A 20774-nucleotide genomic window follows, 5' to 3' on the forward strand; every position below is an offset into this window, starting at 1 on the left:
AGTGTAGGTCATCCATATCAGATTGGTGGGGGTCTGACAGCTGATTGAGGGTGGTCTCAGCACTCAGAAAAATACCAGAGCATTCTGTACAGTTGCTCAGTGATTGTGGCTGGTACGTCAGTCCATTTCAACTGAATGGGTTTTATCTTAACTGCTGGATAAAGGCCACATGACCTATGAACACGACATAGCACACCGAAGCACTGCAGCCACTTTAATAAGCTGGTTGGCAGGAGAGTACATCAATATTAAAATCCCACTGTAAAGGGGGTTGTGCCATTAAGGGGGTGTCAGATCACTGCAAATCCGAACACCAGGTCTCCCATCGATTAGGAGAAGCCTCCTTGTGAATGGAGCACCAGTGTGTTATCAGCTCCACCCAATTCTATGGGGTTGCCATAGTCCTGGCATCCCATAGCAGTGAATGGAGCGCTGCTCATACAAGCGCCCTGGTGGCCCATTCACAACCCCATTCAGGCCCCAAATTGTCACCTGTGGGCCACACGAATATCTCCTATAACTTAGATAACAAGGTTAGGACAAGCTAACCTGGTGCCATAAGGAGGACATCTCTGAACACTTGTATATGACAATTTATAGACATCCAAACATAAGCAGAGAATGAATCACTAGTAACGTATTAATGGTGAGGATTACAAAATAGTCTTTATTTCAGTGTTTTATTTTATCAGTGCACAGATGCTGGAAATATACATTACAAATATTTTTGTAGGTTTTTATATATATTTTTTCAAACAACTACCGTTATCCATTACAAGTCCATTATTTTGAGGAAGTGACTTCTATTGCTTGGGGTACACATATACAGGACAGTGGATCTGCTCCATCCCCCGCAGTATGGCAGAGGATCGGTGACATAATCTGCCAGAGGATCAATGAATGTTCCAATACAGATCTCTTGATCGCAGCAACATACAGTACTAAAAATGGCGATATATATCCTTCCATTTCTATATATTTACTAAGTGTCTTCAAAGGCGTTATATATTGTATAGCATTTTTTTAGGACAACCCAAGTAATATTTCCAGGCCTCCGCCATTCCTGTGGTTCAAGAATACTTCTCTGTTGACACAAAATGGCCACCATGTAAAGATAACACTGCTTTGACATCTGAGGGAAATGAAACCTGCTTTGCATCTCCTAGCGCCAAAGGAGCCAGCCTCAGGCAGTGAAAGGGTTACACAACATAGCGGCATTACAAGAGCAGTCTTCCTTAAGAGTCGATGATGCCAGACATCAGTGAAATGTTAGCTGTGCTTCGATACCCCAATCTCACTTATTATAAAACTGAGATGAGACCCAGGCCAGACCCCACTTCAGATTGGTCAGCATGAACTTTAGGGCCTTGGTCCACTGTTCCTCTGAGTTGAACTGTGTCTTGATAGAGTATGAGCCACCATTGCCCCCAGTGTCTTCAATCTTACCTTTTTCCACATCCATCCTAAAAAAGGTACAAAATACAAGATCTTTAAACATCCATTGCACAATTTGTTTTCAGTGTCCTTTTGGGCAGACTCTCCCACCCTAGCCAAAACCAAACATGGAGAGACGCAACTGCTTGCTGGGTGGTATTGTGCATAAATCCTATTAGAATAGGACCTATGCAATATACTTACTAGACATTACACGATAACAGACCGTACTGTCCAGCACGCCAAAGTCAGTTCTGGTAGGAGAGTATGCTTTAGTGGACACTAAAAATTGATACTGTACTTAATTCATCCTGTATAGAGGAAAGACAACTGCAAGAAGACCATGTAATTTTTGTGGTAAAGATCACTGGGGAAATCTATTACCCCACTGGCTGTAACTGAGATTAGAAAAAAAAAAATGTTGATCTGAAAGTTTTTTTTTTTTTCTTTAAGAATAAGAATTGATGAACTATTCTTAGATAGACTATGAGTGTGTAATCGGCTAAGGTCTGACCATCAGAATGAAGGGGTCGTGACATTTAGAATAGGTCATCAATAATAGATCTGCAGGGGTCAGACAGCCAGGACCCCCACATATCAGCTGATCCAGGACAGTGCAGCTCCAGGTAATGTTTACATGTCAGGATCCGTGCTGCTCACTTATACTAAGTGTAGTGGCGGCTTTAGGTATTGCACTGGTGGTCCATAGACTTCAATGGGGCAGCACTACAGTACGTAGCCACAGTTTGTACAACGAGTGATCAGCACAGCTATGAGCATGTAAACATTTCTGGAAGTTGTGGAGCAGCTGATCAGTAGGGTTTCCAGCTGTAGGACCCCCCATATATCTAACACTGACTTATCCTTTGGAAATTAGCACCTAACCTTTCAACAAGCTAGGCATAATTCAATAATACAGTGTGTACATGAGGAATCATACGACAGCATATGACTTATATTCTGCATTTTTATCAGTTTTCCCCTCTTCAGACTAGCTACTACGATGTCTCCTGTTCCCTAGCTTTCTTTCTCTCAATCAAAAGCATCAGTAGCATCATAGAGAATAAAATAAAGTAATGGTCTGTACTGATGAGACTAAAGCACTTGCTGCGAGAAAGAAAACTTCCTATTCAGCTGCTTTCAGTCTGTCTGTGCCCGTCTCATCTCCTACCCGCAAAGGCTGATCTGTCTCGCTCTAACGAGACAGATTAGACAGAGATAGGGTGCATTCACACTGAGTAAACACTAGCTTATTCTGAACGTAAAACACGTTCAGAATAAGCGGCGTCTAAAGCAGCTCCATTCATTTCTATGGGAGCCGGCATACGAGCGCTCCCCATAGAAATGAATGGGCTGCTTCTTTCACTCCGTGCAGTCCCATTGAAGTGAATGGGGAGTGCCGGCGTGTACGCTCCGGCATGAGCAGACCTTGCCGTATACGCCGGCACTCCCCATTCACTTCAATGGGACTGCACGGAGTGAAAGAAGCAGCCCATTCATTTCTATGGGGAGTGCTCGTATCCCCGCTCCCATAGAAATGAATGGAGCTGCTTTAGACGCCGCTTATTCTGAACGTGTTTTACGTTCAGAATAAGCTAGCGTTTACTCAGTGTGAATGCACCCATACAGAGTGAATGTCAGTTTAGGGGAGAGTTTCAATTTAGAAAGTAGCATTTTCTCTGATAAGATATTATAAAAGTTTTATATTGATTTGTACAAAGGTTCTTGAAAAGTTAATAGCATGCGTAGTAAAACCTAAAAAGATACAAAGTAAATGTTACTACAATATGTATATACCGTCAGCAGCTTCTCTCTCTTCAGAACAAAGAAAGGATGATTTGATAATTTACAGAGTCTTCCACCAGTATACCGAGCTGTCACCACCATGTGACAGTGATAACATACCCCAATATGTCCCTTCTCTAGTTTTGATGAAAAACAGCTTTAAAGTCTTATGGAAATGAGGTAGTTGGTGCACTGGGGGTGGGCCTTCATTCCCCAGGAGCACGGCTATTGCCATTCAGACCCCCGCTAACTTCTGCCATTGACATCCTACACAGTAAGTTTTCCCTCCTACTGCTATGACATCACCCATCCTACTTGAGCAGCAAGAACAGTGTTTCCAGGGCTGAAGGCCAAACCCCCAAGTGCACCAACTGCATCATTTTCATAAGCACTTATTTCCCAAATCTACAAAAGGACATATATAACAAAATTATGCAGTTGATCAATGCAATGTGGTGGAAGCAGTTGAATATGCTTGGAGAAGGTGGTAGATTAACTTTTTTTTTTTTTTTTTCCTATCAGTATGTCTTTTTTGTAGAATGGGAGGAAATCCACGCAAACACAGGGAGAATATACAAATTCATTGCAGATGTTGTTCCTGGCGGGATTTGAACCCAGGACTCCAGCACTGCAAGGCTGCAGTGCTAACCACTGAGCTATTGTGTTGCCCGGTGGTAGATGAACTTAACATGTCAGTTCCCACGACATATACCAAACAAGCATCAGCAGAGCAGGTCATACATATTAGATTGTCAACCAGTTCCGCTGAAAATCATTTGTATTAGCCAACCTAAGTCCAATGAGTATGGGCAATCTTAGCAGATATGACTAATTCAGTGACCTATTATTACCACACTGAATCGAATAGCCCTGCTGTGTCAGAGAAGCAGTACTTAGCTATATACTTTACTGTGTATAAGGTCACTAACCTGTAAGGTAGACAGAATCCAGTGTCTCCTCTCTCCACCTCTTCCTTAAATTGTTGCACACAATCTAGAAACGCCACCATCGCATGGTCAAACTTGTTATCCCAGAAGAACCTCAAGCCTCCTGAACAGTAGAGTGGAAGCTCCTAGGACACACAAAAGGCATTTCTTCTGAATCAAAGACTACACATAATAGGACTGTGCATTTTACCTTTTTTTACAACGTCTGTTCTGATAGTTTTAACATGTCGCTTTAGTAAAATAAATCATATAAGGAGAATCAAGTATCGAGTATCTTGTTTTGTCTTGGTTCCAATTTCTGGTGATGGTTTGAAAAGGGTCTTGTCCCTCCACTGAATAATGTATCTAGTATTTACAGCAAAAAAAATAAAAATAAAAAAATAAAAACATTTTGTTTGGCGACTACAGAAATGCACTAGTTAAAGAGGACCTTTCACCTCCTGGGGCAAATGTGGTTTAATACACCGCTAGAAAGCAGACAGCTTTCCCTTTCTGTGCCCCCGGTGAAGAGCTATCAATGCCGGTACTGTAGCTCTTCACTGTCAGAAGGGCATTTCTGACAGTCAGTCAGGAACACCCTTCCTCAGAGTAGCGTCTATAGCCCTGTACTGTGAGAGCGGTGAAGAACACCCCCTCCCTCTGCTCACAGTTCTCGTCCATAGACGAGTACTGTGGAGGCGTTCCTCGCCACTTAGCGTCATCACTGGGCGGGAAGGAACGCCCCCTCTCACAGTACAGCGCAATAGATGCTGCTGTGAGGAAGGGCGTTCTTGACTGACTGTCAAGAACGCCCTTCTGATGGTGAAGATACAGAACTGGCACCAATAACACAGAAAGGGAAAGCCGATTGTGCGCTGAATTCAGCGCACTGTCAGCTTTCTAGCAGTGTTTTAAACCACATGTACCCCAAATGGTGAAAGGTCCTCTTTAAGGCTGGGAATCAGAGCTGCAACGTTGGAGACACAGTTAAAGAAACCTCCGAAAATCTGTAGAGAGAAGAGGCCTGCTTATAGGACTTTCAGTCTGAAAACAGTAGAGGACATTTGGAAGACCCCATTATAGTCAATGGGGTCCACTGGTGTTCGGGTGTAACCACTATTAACAGTCCGGCTCTCAGTGGAGACCACAACACTAGTATGAACCTAGCGTAAAAGATAAACAGGCTATACTGTTTGGAAGCTTATACATAAAGAATATTCTTACAGAATCTATATATAATATTAGGACTGCAAGTTATTCCTTAACTACCTTAGCCTTGTCTGTCAGAGACTCCAAATAAGAATGATTTCCAAACGGCACCAAACGGTATCTAAAGGGAGGCAAGGAAAATAAGTTTACATAAAATATTGCCAAAGGACACAATGAAGTTATTATTATTTATTCATGCAGCATCATTAATTCCATGGTGTTGTACATTATTAGATTAATTCCATGGTGCTCCTACGTTATCATATTAATTCCATGGTGATTTACATTATCATATTAATTCCATGGTGATTTACATTATTATGTTAATTCCATGATGCTTTAAATGATAATATTTCCATGGTACTATACATTATTATATTAATTCCATGGTGCTGTACATTATTATATTAATTCCATGTTGCTGTACATTATTATATTAATTCCATGGTACTATATATAAACAAACATGGTAGAAAGGGGGAAGAAAATTGAGAAATGTCAAGGCATCATGCATAACCCCTAGTATGGTCCAACATAGGATCCTGAGTTCAACTAATATCAACAAACCAAAAAAGGAACAACAGGAATGACGTATAAAAATATAAATTTTATTCAACAACAACAAAACACATAACACTAATAAAAGGTGACTAATCGCCAGTTACCATCAAATGACCGTGGGTACATGGGTGGTAAAATATGGGTAAGAACACCGTAAAGGGGATAAGAAGTACAATAACGTATGCACACAGATCGATGAGGAGGTAAGTATACCAGACAGTCTCATATAGCCGTACTAGATATCAGCATATAAAGATATTACTGCACAATTGTTATGTTATGCATGAATAGTATTTTTATATTTTACCACCCATGTACCCACGGTCATTTGATGGTAACTGGCGATTAGTCACCTTTTATTAGTGTTATGTGTTTTGTTGTTGTTGAATAAAATTTATATTTTTAGACGTCATTCCTGTTGTTCCTTTTTTGGTTTGTTGTTAATTCCATGGTACTGTACATTATTATATTAATTCCATGGCGCTGTACATTTGAGGGTTTACATACAGTACACAAAATATACAAAACAAATATAATACTAATGACCATCTTGCACAGTGGGGTAGATGGCTCTGCCGGCGAGGGCTTACAATCTATGAGGGAAGAGGGATAGAGACAGAAGGAGAGGGTAGAGTCATATATATTACATACACACACAGGTCAATAGACCAAATTTTGAGTCTACTGCTATAGTTTATTTGTACTTACCTCTGGAACTCAAGCCCCATTTTATTAGCCAAGGCATGCAGGAGTAAAACAGTCTGACCCCAGGCTGCATTTATCTCATTCCACTCAACAGGAACACTGGGTAGTCGACCAAGCCGAAAATTGTTGATAGTGCCAAACTGTCCACTGTGCCTATAACCAGAAGGATTGATGAGATTTTTTTTTTCTTTTTTCATTGTTAGAGGTAAAAAGAAACAAAATGCATTATGTCTGCTCTTTTAAGATGACCTCTAAAGAGGACTTCCCGTCTTATGAAGTGATGTCACATTTCTACAGATACTGATGATGAGAATGAAGAGGATGCAACACTGACAGCACAGCGTTCCATTCACTGCTTTCCTTATACGGTGATGTCTCGGCCATTCGCTGTATTGAAAATGGCAGCATCACTCCACTCAACTGAATGGGGACAGCTGAAGTTACCGGGTAGTTTGAAGAATATAATATATAGAAGGGTTGAACATTAATATATGAACAAGGATCCAAGACTACCACTAATTTTCTTGTAAAGCCATTTAGGTATCCCCAAAATAAAAGTTTAAAACATAACTTTTATTGTTAACTGCTAAAAAAGATATTAGGGCATTGTTCGGCCCCTATGGTATCTATGACAAATGGGGTGTTGATACCATACACCAGGGGTAGGGAACCTTTGGCTCTGCAGCTGCTGTGAAACTACAACTCCCATCATGCTCCATTCACTTCCATGGGAGTTCCCAGAACAGCAGAGCCAGTATGCATGCTGAGAGTTGTAGTTTTGCAACAGCTGGAGAGCCGTACATTCCCTACCCCTGCCATACACCATTGATGTCAAAGGTACGCTCTGTGCTAGCTGACCGTCTGTGTGAGCTATATTAAAGTATCATTCTATACCCAGCAATAATAGGGTTAAGCTCATGCTGCTCTGTGTTAGTCACGTCCCTGTTAGAACTCCTAGGGGATAGACTACTGATCACACCTAAGCTACATGTGAAAACACAGCATAGTATATGACCCCTCTTAGTGTGAGTGGTATGCTAACTATAAATTGTTTGATGTAATTACAGAATTCTATAGATAAGGTATTCAACCTAATACAGACAGTAACTGGGGTGAAGCAATACAATGTTGTGATATTGTACGCTACATGTGGGCAGTAATCCTGGTGTGAGCACTAATAATGGCTCACCACCCTATGCAAGTCCAACACCAGCTCTAGTTGTAATTATAGCCCGTGTCTGAACTGTTATCTAAGCCTCAACGCGTTTCCTTATTGTGCAATAATTCATCAGGAGACTACTCAATGCAGCCCACAAATATATTAAAAGTTGTGCGGTCATTAGTAAATCTGGGTCAATGAGTTGGGATCATAATTAAATTCTACTGTAACAAAATACATGTATAATATATTTTATAACCCTAGTGACAGCAGTATGGCCATAGGTACATGTATATGAAAAGCGTCTAGACTCACCATATATGGAAGGTGGCATTAAAGACATTTGTCTTCCTAAGTTTGTCAAGCTGAAGCTGCGCATATCTCATCTGATTGTCGACACTTTTTAGTTCATCGTCCAGCTCCAACTGTTGACGCTTGAACTCGCTGTACTCTTTTTGGTACCTTTGGTGAAGAGAGGTGTAATAAATTCCATGGCCACACTTTTATATCACCATATACCAGCAGTGCAGGATGAATGCAAGGAAAACCAGGTTAGAAGAGAACATCTTCTTTAGAGAAACACTTACTGAACCTCGTCTTGCTCTAGTTTCTCTGCTTCTTCTCTGACACTCTCAATGTCTTGAACCACCTGCTCTCGGTTTCTTTCCACTTCCTCTAACTCCTGAATCAGCCTTTCTTCATCCTCGGCTAGCTCCTTCAGCTTAGCTTCCAGTTTCTCCTTATCATCTTCATTCATTTTCTCAAGAATTTCCAGACAACGTCTACCAGAAAGAGGACATAATGTATGATAGATATAGACAGCTTTCAAGCATTAGAAAAGCTTAACTCTTAAACTAAGTATTCAGCTGTGGCTGCAGGTATCCCCAGGGTCGTTCATGAATTTGGAATATAAGGAGCTTTATGATAGAACATGACCAATACAAGTCACAGGTAATAAGAAAGCCAAGATATAGCGAGACGTTTACCCGCTCAGGTATAGTGGTCACATTGACCATAGTGATGCCTTTTGGCAGGCAATCTCTACCCAACTAATGAAATGGGGTCAAAAAGTTAAAGAAAATCACTAGTAACCAATGGTCCTTCTTCACTGTAAGGGCTCGTTCACATCTGCGTTGTGAACTCCGTTCTGCAGGTTTCTGTTTCCTGCCTAAAACAGAGGCAGGAGACGGAAACCTGCAGGAGTCTCTCTCACCCATTCATTTGAATGGGTGAGAGAGATGTCCGGCCGTGAGCGACGGTGAGCGTTTTAGGCTCTCCGTCGCGAAACCGGGTTTTATAATCCAGACACAGAGTCGGACATGCAGTACTCTGTGTCCGGATAAAAAAAATCCGGTTTCGCGGCGGAGAGCATAAAACGCTCACCGCCGCTCACGGCCGGACCCGGTCTGTGCTTTGCGTCTTCTGGCATGCAGAAGATGGAAAGCACAGAACGGAAAGAAGAACGCTGGTGTGAACCTAGCGTAACACATCTGTAACAGATCTCCAGTACAGAGATCCGACCCCAGTATCACAATGGGATATGGGCGAGTGGGATACCAGGGAACTCCACAATGACGCCTTCAATTCATAACGCAGGTGAAATTGCGAATATGTGCCATAGTCTAAAGATTGCTCCAAACTTTTTCCTCCCAAAGGGAAACATTGATGTTAAGGAGGAGTTAGCAGCATAGACCTGGATGCAATTCATAAAAAGCAAAGATGGCAGTGTCACAGTGTGCCTGCTAGCTTTCTGATAACTACCAGGCCAGGACAACTTGAGGGTTACAAGGGTCACTTTCAGGCAGTGCAATAATGTAATCTTCAGCTGTATCAGATCTAGCCAAAACATAGATATTCCACTCTTAAAAGGGTTATCCAGTTTTTAATGCGGCGCTATCCTAGAGACTTCAACGGAGAGAGTAAACATTAGGAGCCATGCTGGCCTGGAGCAGCTGAGCCTCGGGGGATTCAGGCCTACTTGGTGACGTCACACAGGCAGGGCTTGCATCCTTATGCATCGTGACGCAAGCCCCAGCTCAAGTGACATCTCTTCCATCATTGAAGATGGCCGACATCAGCAGGGAGTGCGCTGGAGCCAGGGAGAGGCAAGTAACAGTATTTTTTTATGTTTGTATTTTTCCCTGGGTCTCCAATTATTATAGTCTAGGGTCTGAAAATTGGCAGCACGTCAAAAGTTTGCCACGGGGCCCCGCCATTCCTAGTTACATCACTGACCCCTGAATATCTAATATTGATGGTTTCTCCTAAAGGCAAGCCATCTATATTAGAACATGTATAACCCCTTTAAGAGCTTCTTTCTCAAATGTGGTCTCTATGTAAAGTCTGTTATCATTTACAATATGCATTTTATGGGTCATAAATGCTTTACAACACATTGCTCCACGCCTCATACTTGTAATTCTGGCATTCATTGTCTGTGATGTTCAGCTGGGTGTCAAGCTGATCCAGAAGGGTGTCGGTACACTCCTCACAAAGAGGATGGTCCACATCTGTCTGACCTGACATGATGTCAAACAGATCTCCTGTCACCTGCAACACAAATAAGATGTGAATTTATTTTGCAGTTTGCTGATATACTTTACTCATTGAGATCTGAGCTTAGAAAAGATATCTGGTTTTATATATATGTTCTACAGCTTTGTAATTTACTTTACTATTGACAAGATATTAGTTTTCAGTCTGAATGAGATCACTTTTGTATACAGCAAACTGAAGACGTCTAGTACTGTGGTGGGCTGAGACATGGATACAACTATATCCAGTCTAGACAATGCTCTGTGAGCTAAAACAGCCTGGACTCCACTGTGCAGCTGCACGCCAAGACTACATTCAATTGTATCCACTTCTGACATAAAATGAAAAAGAATTTTAAGGGCCCCTTCACACGGCGTAAGCGCGCCGCCCATTTAGACACGTATACGCGCGCTTCCCATTGAAATCAATGGGCTCTGTTTTGAAGCGCCGCGCTCGGACACATGTATAAGTGTCTAAATGAGCGGTGTGCTTACGCCGTGTGAAGGGGCCCTAATACTAAAAACAAGCTGAATGGGAAAGCTGTACCTTGAGTCTTCTACTTAAGTTCTCCATTGTGCCTCCATCCGATGCCTCTCCGATCAGAGTAAAGCTGTTTGCACTCTCTGTGGACATCATCCTAGACACAGATATATGTATACTATTAACAGTAAGGCAATATCAAATGGACAATCAACCTTATGAGTTGACGCCTTTTATAGTTCCATACATGCATTTCTTGAGCCGGAGTTCTGGAAATAACCAATTCTGTCTGCTTAGCCATTTTAAGAAGTTTTGTACAAGTAAATGGAAAACCTTGCACATGCACAACCCTCTCTTATTCACAGGTAGGGGCTGTATCTATCAGTGATTTATGGCATACCCAGTCGCTATAGTCATAAAGGCCAAGATGGGAATATTCCTTTGGTGGTAGCAGATACAAGAAATCTATATTGTGTACATATTACCCTATGCTTACTTATTACATGAGAACCATGAAATGAGTTTCACCTGTAAAACAAAGACTACATCCAAAGTAAGCATTTTTTTTCCTGATGCAATTTTACATAAACCCAACCAAAAACCGGTAAGGGTGGGTTCACACCAGCACCTGGTCTCCGTTTTGCAGGTTTCCGTTTCCTGCCCGAGAAACTGGACAGGAGACGGAAACCGGCAGGCAGTTTAGAAACCCATTCAAATGAATAGGTTTGAAAAGTGTCCGCCCATGAGAGTGTTCTGCTCCCCATGGCAAAACCGTTTTTTTTGTTTTTGTTTTTTTTAACTGGACACAAAGTCGGACATGCAGGAGACGCTCACAGGTGGTCACCCGTAGACACTGAATGCCGGGTTTCTGTCTTCTGCCAACAGAAAACGGAATCCTGCAAAACGGAGATCGGGCGCTGGTGTGAACCCGCCCTAACAAATGTAGCAACTTTTTTTCCTGAGCAATTTTTTATCCTGTAGCTGAATACATTCTAACCTACTATGGCCTACATGGTTGGTACCTGGCAGGTGGGATTAACCTTCTGGAAACTCCATCTGGCCTGTTTTCTGCAAATGTTTCCTATAGACAAAATACAGAATTTGAGATATTTAAAAACAAAGCCCTGTGAAAATAAATTAGTAACCAACCATAGACCCCAATGGTTTTAATATAGGGTATGTTATAAAGTCTTTTCAAGAGCTTATGGTAAGGTTGTGAGACTGTGATAAGGGTTTATTCATACAACGGCAGAATGCTCTATTAGACATGGATTCATTCACATGGTTGATTTCTAATGACCTGTGTGAGGAGAATCTGAGCATGTCCTATTTTCACAGATCACTCAGACTCAAGTCTATTAAAAAGCTGATACTTGAGAACTGGCCATGGTCATGTGAATCTACCCTTAAAAAGGGTTTTTCACACAAACATAATCATAATTAAAATTGTACACAATTAAGAATTAAACAATTTTGCAAATATAAATGAATAAACTTGCAGCATTTTACAGAATTCCTTTAACCATCTTAGTAGTGACAGTTTTGATTGATTGCCAATGGATATGACCATGTATTCAGGAACTTTCTATGGTCTGGGACTTGACAGGAGCCATGAAAACCAGCTATGATTTCCTTATAGTAGTTGGGATATCTTCTCGTACATGTATTGTCCTAACCTGTCCACAATAAGGACATCATGGCTGGTTTCTGACAAGTTCCAGACCATAGAAAGTTCCTGTATTCGTGGTCATATCTACAGGCAACTGATCAACATGACATCCTGTCACCACCAAGATGGTTAGAGAAAATCTTTGAAACTACAAAAAATGTTTTAATAGTTTCCATTTGCAAAAATGTTTACCTTTTAATTGTCTACAAATCTAAATATAGTTATGTTCATGGGAATATCCCTGTAACATGTTTTACACTATATTCTGTAACAGAAGGAATTCTACAAAGTCCAAGCTTAGAACACCCATCTTCTTAAAAGAACGTTGAATGCATTACCTCAGTGCTTAAATCCTCCTCCTGGGTGTCCCCTGGTTTCACTGCAGTCGTTGACACCAGTGGAGCTGTAATGTAATATGGTTGTTATATAAGGGTGTATTACTAGAGATCAGGATATCGGGGTACATTGTACAGCGGGTACATTTTATTGTTAAAGTGGGGGTGCAAGCTACGTATACAACAGTGTCCATGGATTATATTCCAGCAATTTGAGATTTGAAATGCAAACGACAGGCAGTATGGCACTTCTAAACTTTCTGTAGAAGGTATATGTCAGGAAAGCAGAGGAAAGCTCACTTAAAGGGGTTGTCCCATCACAAGGATCCTATCTATAATGCTTGTTAATGTGGATGTAAGACTTTTCCTAAATACATTGCTTCAGCAAAATTGCTTTGTTTGGCCACTATATTACTTTATTCATTTTTTTGTGGCCACAGCCCTGACCTAGCTGCTCCTGAGTCAAGTGATGTGTCTGCTGCTCTGAGGGGGAGGGAGGAGGGGCTAAGTGCACGGGAGCAAGCCTGGAGGGGGGGGTAGTTTACCCTTTGGGGGGGAAGGGGCCGCCAATACAGGGTTAGACGCCGGCACAAGTGAAGTCAGCAACATCCTTATGCTTCTGCCCTGCATGAAGCAAGTAGCGGCAGAAGCGGTGCTGCTATTCCGGGGCGGGGGGCGGAGGAGTGGAATAACAGCATCGCTTCTGCCGCTGCTGGCTTCACGCAGGGCAGAAGCATAAGGATGTTGCAGGCACCTGTACCGGCATCTACACTCCCCGGCAGCCGCTGTAATAGAGAGGCGGATGCTGGGGACAGTTAGACGCCGGCACAGGTGAAGCCAGCAACATCGCTATGCTTCTGCCCCGCATGAAGCCAGCAGCGGCAGAAGCGATGCTGTTATTCCACTCCGCTCCGGGGTCACATATGCAAAGCCAAGCGGCGAGATGCCGCCGGCCCTGCGTGCACTCTCATACACCAGTCTAGCCTTCACAATGCGAATACAGACCAGACACCCTGTCGGGTCTGTATTTGCACTGTGAAGGCTAGACTGGTCTATGAGCGTGCACGCAGGGCCGTCGGCATCTCGCCGCTTGGCTTTGCATATGTGACCCCGCCTACCAATGACGAGCCAAAGCCGGAAGACAGAAGAATTCACAGAAACGAAGACTGGTGAGTATGCGACGTGGGACAACCCCTTTAAACAGCGCCCACAAGACCTATCTAACCACATCACTTCTATGTAACAGTGTCATGTACATGATCTTCTCTTGGTATACAGATCTTATTCATTCCCTCATATTACATTTATTTTTTTTTAATACACTTTTCTTATGTCCCTTCAAGAACAAGTGATGCTAGGTTCACACGATCGCTGTGGTCTCAAACAACAGAGAGATGGATCACTAAAACAGCAGTTACAAACAGAACCCACTTACTATAAGCGGATCCGCTGTTTTGAAACTGAAACCGGCAGAGAGAGAAGTCCCCCATGCAGAACTTTTCTCTCTGCCGATTTTTGGCTGTTTATGCAACTGAGACTCTGGTGTAGATGTGAACCCAGTCTGACAGAAATAAGCAGCCCAAGCCCAAGTTAATATGGCTGATAATGGATGTCGGATATCCTACATCAAAGTATCTCCAAGAAACTGATATTATTGAGCTGTAAGATACAGTCTATAGGGATCCCGGACCACAGTCATTATTATGCTCAGTCTGTCTATATAGGAAATCAATGATACAATTTGGGACCAAGTGACTTACCTGTAAGCTCCTGTATGGTGACTTTATCCAGGATCTTGAAGGACGTGTCTAGCTTTAATGGTTGGCTGCATCGCTGACATACAAAGCTTACTTGCATCGTGGAAGATTTGGAAGTCTCCATATTCCTGAATAATGTGGAAATATAACATGTGAATAAATGACTATACAAGGCAAATTTAGCAATAACACAGAACCAGATACCACCCATAGGCTCTCATAAAGAGCAGCTCTGATCATTGACATACATGAGCTCTTGCTTATAATGTATCAGATATTTCCCGTTGCTGAATAGGTTTGAGAGCCCAAGTTACTTTATTCTGAAAATTGGTCCGAAGTATCTTCTAACACACATCTAATTGTGGAAGACACGGTTTGGATAAATTTTCCATTTCAAGATCATTATCAAATAGATCATACATTTCACATTGAAGGCAGTCATCATTAAAAGGGTATTGTCAGATTAACAAAAAAAATTGCCAAAAGTCTAGACTAGGATTTTTTTAAAAAAACAAACAAACAAACAAAAAAAAAAGTTCTACCTTTTTAAGCCATTGCTGATCCAGTGCTTTGGTGATTCTGGTCGGTCTCTACTTACCTCCTGCAGCAATGACATGACATATACACATCGCTAGCAATTGGCCGAACTAATCACCTAAATAATGTACTGTATGTCATGTGATCTTCGCACAAAATAAGCAGAGACCAGAGAGAGTGAATTTTTTCATCACATGCTAAATTTCTGGAAATCCCGTGGAACCCATTCAAGCTCAGCTACAGCATAGAAGTAAGTGATCTGGCCGAACATAAACTGAAGTAGCAGTACAGACCGTTAACTGGGTTTTCCAGGCTAAAGATCCTTACAATAGGTTACCAATATCAGATGGGTGGGGATCTGACACCCAGCAACTCCACCAACTAACATTTCACAGCAGCATATACACAGAGAACAGAGATAACAGCTCTATTCAATGTGTTGTGGCCAGACCATATGTGTCAGTGGGAGCCAAGCTGCAGTAACCTGGTCAGGCCACTACACAGAGAATGGAGCCGTCTGCTTCCTGCTCCATTTTCTACATGTCAGCTGCTAAGAATAGCTGATCAGTGGGGGTGGCAAGTGCTGCACCCCCATCAATCTGATATTGGTGACCTATCCTAAAGCTAAAATCCTGACCAAAAAAACCCACCTCCCATTGAAATCAATGGGAGCCAGTCATTTCCTTTTTGTGTGAGCAGTTTGTTCCCGTGCGCGGGAAAAAGACGCAACATGCCCTTTTTTTCAGGCGGATTCTGCGGGATGATTCAGCTGCGGACATCCGCCTTGTGACACCTCCCTCCCGACTAGGCCCATTCATTTGGACCTAATCTGGAGCACTGGCATCCAGGCACGGCTAGCCGTTTTTTGGTCCGGAATCTGAGGCGGCCTCCGCGTCAAATTCCAGACCAAAAAAACCCCGTCTGAACTCAGCCAAAGAATAGCTCATGTTTGGCCTGAAAAAACCCTTTAAAAAAACAAAAAAAGAGGGGTTGGGTGCTATATGCACATAGCTAACAAAAGTGGTTTGGAGCTACTTATTTTAAAGGGGGTTATCCAGGACCCAGCAAACTTGCTGACCTATCCACAGAATAGTGGGTCTATGGCTAGAAAGAGTGTTACTCCTATTCATGTAAATAGGAGCAGAGCCGCAGTTCCAGGCACCACGGCTACAGTGTATGGGGCTCTGTATACTGCACTCAGCTTCTTATTCGTACAATAGAGCAGTGGAGCCAGGAACTGCAGTCCTGCTCCCATTCACTTGAAAAGGAGCTGGGCTATTTCCAGCCGTATACCTGTATAAGTCTTCCAGCGGCCACAAAATGCTTATTTCTGCAGGGTCCGGTACAAATTTCAGAGACTGATTCATTCATATGACTGGGGTTTGCAGAAATCCATGTGCTTCCTACCAAAGCAACCCCACTCCGATAAATGGAATGGATTTTCAGTTGCAGAAATTTCTATAAACCATCTTATATGAATTCACCCTATAAGCAAAGAAGGGAAAACACTTGGGTCACGCCATTACGTGTATAGCTGACTCTACACAGACATCAATTAATATGGATCAATATGAACATGGCATGGCTTAGCATGGATGGCTGCCACACAGCTTTGGTGACGCTATTCTTGGAATAAACAACAGAACTAAATAAGATGGATTAAAATGACCGTCTGTCTTGTGAAAGTCATTGGCCAACATTTATCAGAAGTGGCAACAGACAAGTTATAACTCCTAGATTGGCAAGGGTCTGACTGCTTGGACCTCCACTGCTCATGAGAATGGGGTTCAGAATACCCCTGTGGTTGCACTTGCGTTATGTCCAGTTTCAGTGAACCAGTCGTTGAGCATTGAAGCCCGCGCTTCTTTAGTTCCATAAGACTGGCAGAAGAGCCTACAATGCATTTGGCATCTCCTTCAGTCAAATACAGATGAATGCCACGGCAGCATACATGTGCAGCTGCTACTCTGTTTAACAGGGGGATTGGACTACAGTTATTACCGGTATATCCTCTTTAATTTTAGCCAATGTCTTAGTTACAAACAGAAGAAATTATTGACATATTTTGCAAAAAAATATGACTCCATGTGTCTTTAACCCATCACATCTTCTCACTGTCCAAGCATGCACTTAGAACTCCTGGACGATAGCAGGATCCTTCAACGGTCATGTACCATTTATAGTACTATTTTGGTCTTATGTGGTCACATGTTTATTTGGCCCCCTGAGACATCGGGATCAACTTGCAACTGCGGTCTCTCTCTGCATCCTCTACTGTTACATCCTTTAATGCAGCCACTGACAGACCGCCATAGGGGCTCATTACTAATGGATGTCAGTAGTACTTTTCTTCTATGCTAGTGAGGCACAATCATCAGATATAGATGCATTACTGCTTTATTATTCCTAAGAGACCAACAATCCTGGTATTAACACCTGTACGGTCCCATAGAAAAATAGAATATATGTGTACCTCCATACGGAAGAGATAGGTGTTTAAGAATAGGTGTAGATATTTTATAGGATTCAATGGATTTATACATTTGTAATCACACTAAAAGGAGATATATATATATATATGTCTTATAGATAGATATGTAGACTATTCACCCAGCACAGGGCTCTCTCAAACACACTAAAACAAACCTGGCTCTCAAACATGACAAGTCAATGTTAATTCAATAAAAACCAGAAAAACAAGAGACCAAAAAAAATCAGGTTGTGCAAAGGACGTGGTCTACCCCTCTACCCCCACAAAGCTTTCTTACTGCAGACCACTGTTCCTTTGTTCAGCCTGAAGTCATATGTAACAGATAAGGATCACCGTGCAAACAAAGTCAGGGACAAGGATCACAATGAAATGAAAGTTTAATCAACCAGTCAATTGGTTGCAGTTATGGATTTTAGTATAGGATTATATATGAGTCAATATCCTTACAATTTTACAATTATTACATGGCACACTGACTTCATCTTTGACCTTCTTTTAAATTGGCACACCAATGCCAGAAAAAAAGTTACTGCCCCTGGTGTAACAGCTCTCTCCAGCAGTCGGTGAAAACCTCAAGGATCCGGAATATAATCCCACATATATTATTATTGTTTATTTATATAGCACTATAATTCCATGGTGCTTTACATTTGGGGTTTACATACAATACACAGAATATACAGGTAGATATACTACAATACTAATACATAATTAGGGCAGTCCTCCAAATAAGTGAAAAAAAAAAAAAAGTTGACGTAGTAGTCGGAACAAATCTACTTTTTTGCCATTTATTGCCTATTTTCTTTGTATCTTTAGATACACCAATAGATATCTATCCATGCTACAGATGTGTGTGTGTGTGTGTATATATATATATATATATATATATATATATATATATGTGTGTGTGTGTGTGTGTGTGTATACATATATGTATATATATATATATATATATATATATACATACATATACACACACCCACTAAAGAACTACATATGTAAATGATTCTGCTTCTTGTAGTACTACAAATACAAGGACAGATAGAGATCCATGCTATAGAGTTACCATAGTTATATTACTATAGATATACTCATGTACTAAAGACCCATATAGATGGCCCGATACAGATGTATATGATCTCACAAGGCATGCTGTTACTAGTAGTTCCACAAAAAAACACAACAGAAGTTGTCTTGCCCTGGCCTAAAGATAATAGCCAATAGCCCAGACACGTCCAGGAGGCCACGGAGGAGGCCGCGCTTACCTGCTCCCCAGCCCCCACAGATTCAGGGCAGATCAGGCGCAGACAACATCCCAGTGTAATCTGCCCTGCAGGATGTTTTTCTGATTACTGCCTCTACACGGAAGAAGGGCGGACGTGACGTCACTGCTTGAGCAACTAAGGGCACCGACGACAGTGTTCCATCACGTGGCACGTCGGCCAATCACAGTCTGGTATGTGCCGGTTTAGCCGCAGAGCTGGAGGGAGGCAGATTCCTGAGAGATTAATAAGTCACGTGATGACTGAGAAAATAACGGGTGCAGTGTGCACAATGTCCTGGGGGGATAGGAGAGAACTAGGAGACGGGGATAGAGTTATCCCACGTGAGACTCTCATAGGGCCACGTGATTCTGAGAAAGTATAGGGTTTGTTGGCTGTAGGTAGCTGGAGAGAAAGATATGGGAATTCAAGATGGTGACTGCTGCCACTGGGAGACCCTGGGCCAAAAGTCATACTAGAGATAAACATAGACAATGATACCAAACTATCAGGAAACAATGATGCCGCATATAAAATAATACAAAACCATCAAGAAACAATGATGCCGCATATAAAATAATACAAAACTATCAGGAAACAATGATGCCGCATATAAAATAATACAAAACTATCAGGAAACAATGATGCCGCATATAAAATAATACAAAACTATCAGGAAACAATGATGCCGCATATAAAATAATACAAAACTATCAGGAAACAATGATGCCGCATATAAAATAATACAAAACTATCAGGAAACAATGATGCCGCATATAAAATAATACAAAACTATCAGGAAACAATGATGCCGCATATAAAATAATACAAAACTATCAGGAAACAATGATGCCGCATATAAAATAATACAAAATCGTCAGGAAACAACGATGCCGCATATAAAGTAATACAAAACCATCGGGAAACAATGATGCCGCATATAAAATAATACAAAACCATCGGGAAACAACGATGCCGCATATAAAATAATACCAAACCATCAGGAAACAATGATGCCGCATATAAAATAATACAAAACCATCAGGAAACAACGATGCCGCATATAAAATAATACAAAACCATCAGGAAACAACGATGCCGCATATAAAATAATACAAAACCATCAGGAAACAATGATGCCGCATATAAAATAATACAAAACCATCAGGAAACAATGATGCCGCATATAAAATAATACCAAACCATCAGGAAACAACGATGCCGCATATAACACCCTTTATTTTACAAATAATTACAATAATGTATAGGACTGATTGTTCCCACCAAAGCTGGTCTCTTCAAACCCAGGGAGCTTCCTATCTCACAATACTGTAAATGTTACCGTTAAAGGGATTCTATCATTAGAATCCCTTTTTTAACTAATACCATCTAGGAATAAAGGGGCTCTATAATTGGGAAAAATCAGTTTTAGCTAAGCACATCCTTGCATAGTCTTTAGAAAGGCTATTCCACACCTACCTTTTGTATGTAAATCACCTCAGTAGTTTTTGAATGAGCCCGCTATTATTCATATGCTAATTAGCTTCCACCATGCACCCCAGAAGCCTCAGGTAGTACACTCTCTCTGCTATGTGTGTACAGCACAGGCTGCTGCTTCTGATTCATCTCCCTGCACACACACACATAGCAGAGAATAGCAGACGGTACTCAAGGAACATCAGTGTCAGATCGCACCATCCATCGATATTTGAGCCAAAGTGGACTTCATGGGAGATTATTATTGTTATTATTATTGTTTATTTATATAGCACCATTAATTCCGTGGTGCTTTATATTTGGAGAGATGACCAAGGAGGACACCATTGTTGAAAATAAATCATAAAAAGCCAGACTGGAATTTGCCAAACTACATGTTGACTAGCCACAAAGCTTCTGGGAGAACGTCCTATGGACAGAAGAGACAAAACT

At 41.6% G+C, this 20774-nt stretch overlaps 1 protein-coding gene across 1 annotated transcript; it reads right to left on the minus strand.

Annotated features, from left to right (window-relative positions):
• Positions 1 to 654: 654 nt before the first annotated feature.
• On the minus strand, positions 655 to 18953 carry BECN1 (beclin 1). Its single transcript, XM_075277278.1, has 12 exons — positions 18849 to 18953; positions 14559 to 14683; positions 12802 to 12866; positions 11817 to 11875; positions 10861 to 10951; positions 10193 to 10329; positions 8367 to 8561; positions 8095 to 8241; positions 6624 to 6773; positions 5415 to 5475; positions 4149 to 4291; positions 655 to 1463 (listed from the first exon to the last, which is right to left on the minus strand). Exons 2-12 carry the CDS (start codon positions 14677 to 14679, stop codon positions 1295 to 1297), a joined length of 1338 nt encoding a protein of 445 aa, XP_075133379.1. The 5' UTR covers positions 14680 to 14683; positions 18849 to 18953; the 3' UTR covers positions 655 to 1294.
• Positions 18954 to 20774: the final 1821 nt, after the last annotated feature.

Source organism: Leptodactylus fuscus, chromosome 6 (genome assembly GCF_031893055.1).
Source record: "Leptodactylus fuscus isolate aLepFus1 chromosome 6, aLepFus1.hap2, whole genome shotgun sequence".
NCBI classification, from domain to species: domain Eukaryota; kingdom Metazoa; phylum Chordata; class Amphibia; order Anura; family Leptodactylidae; genus Leptodactylus; species Leptodactylus fuscus.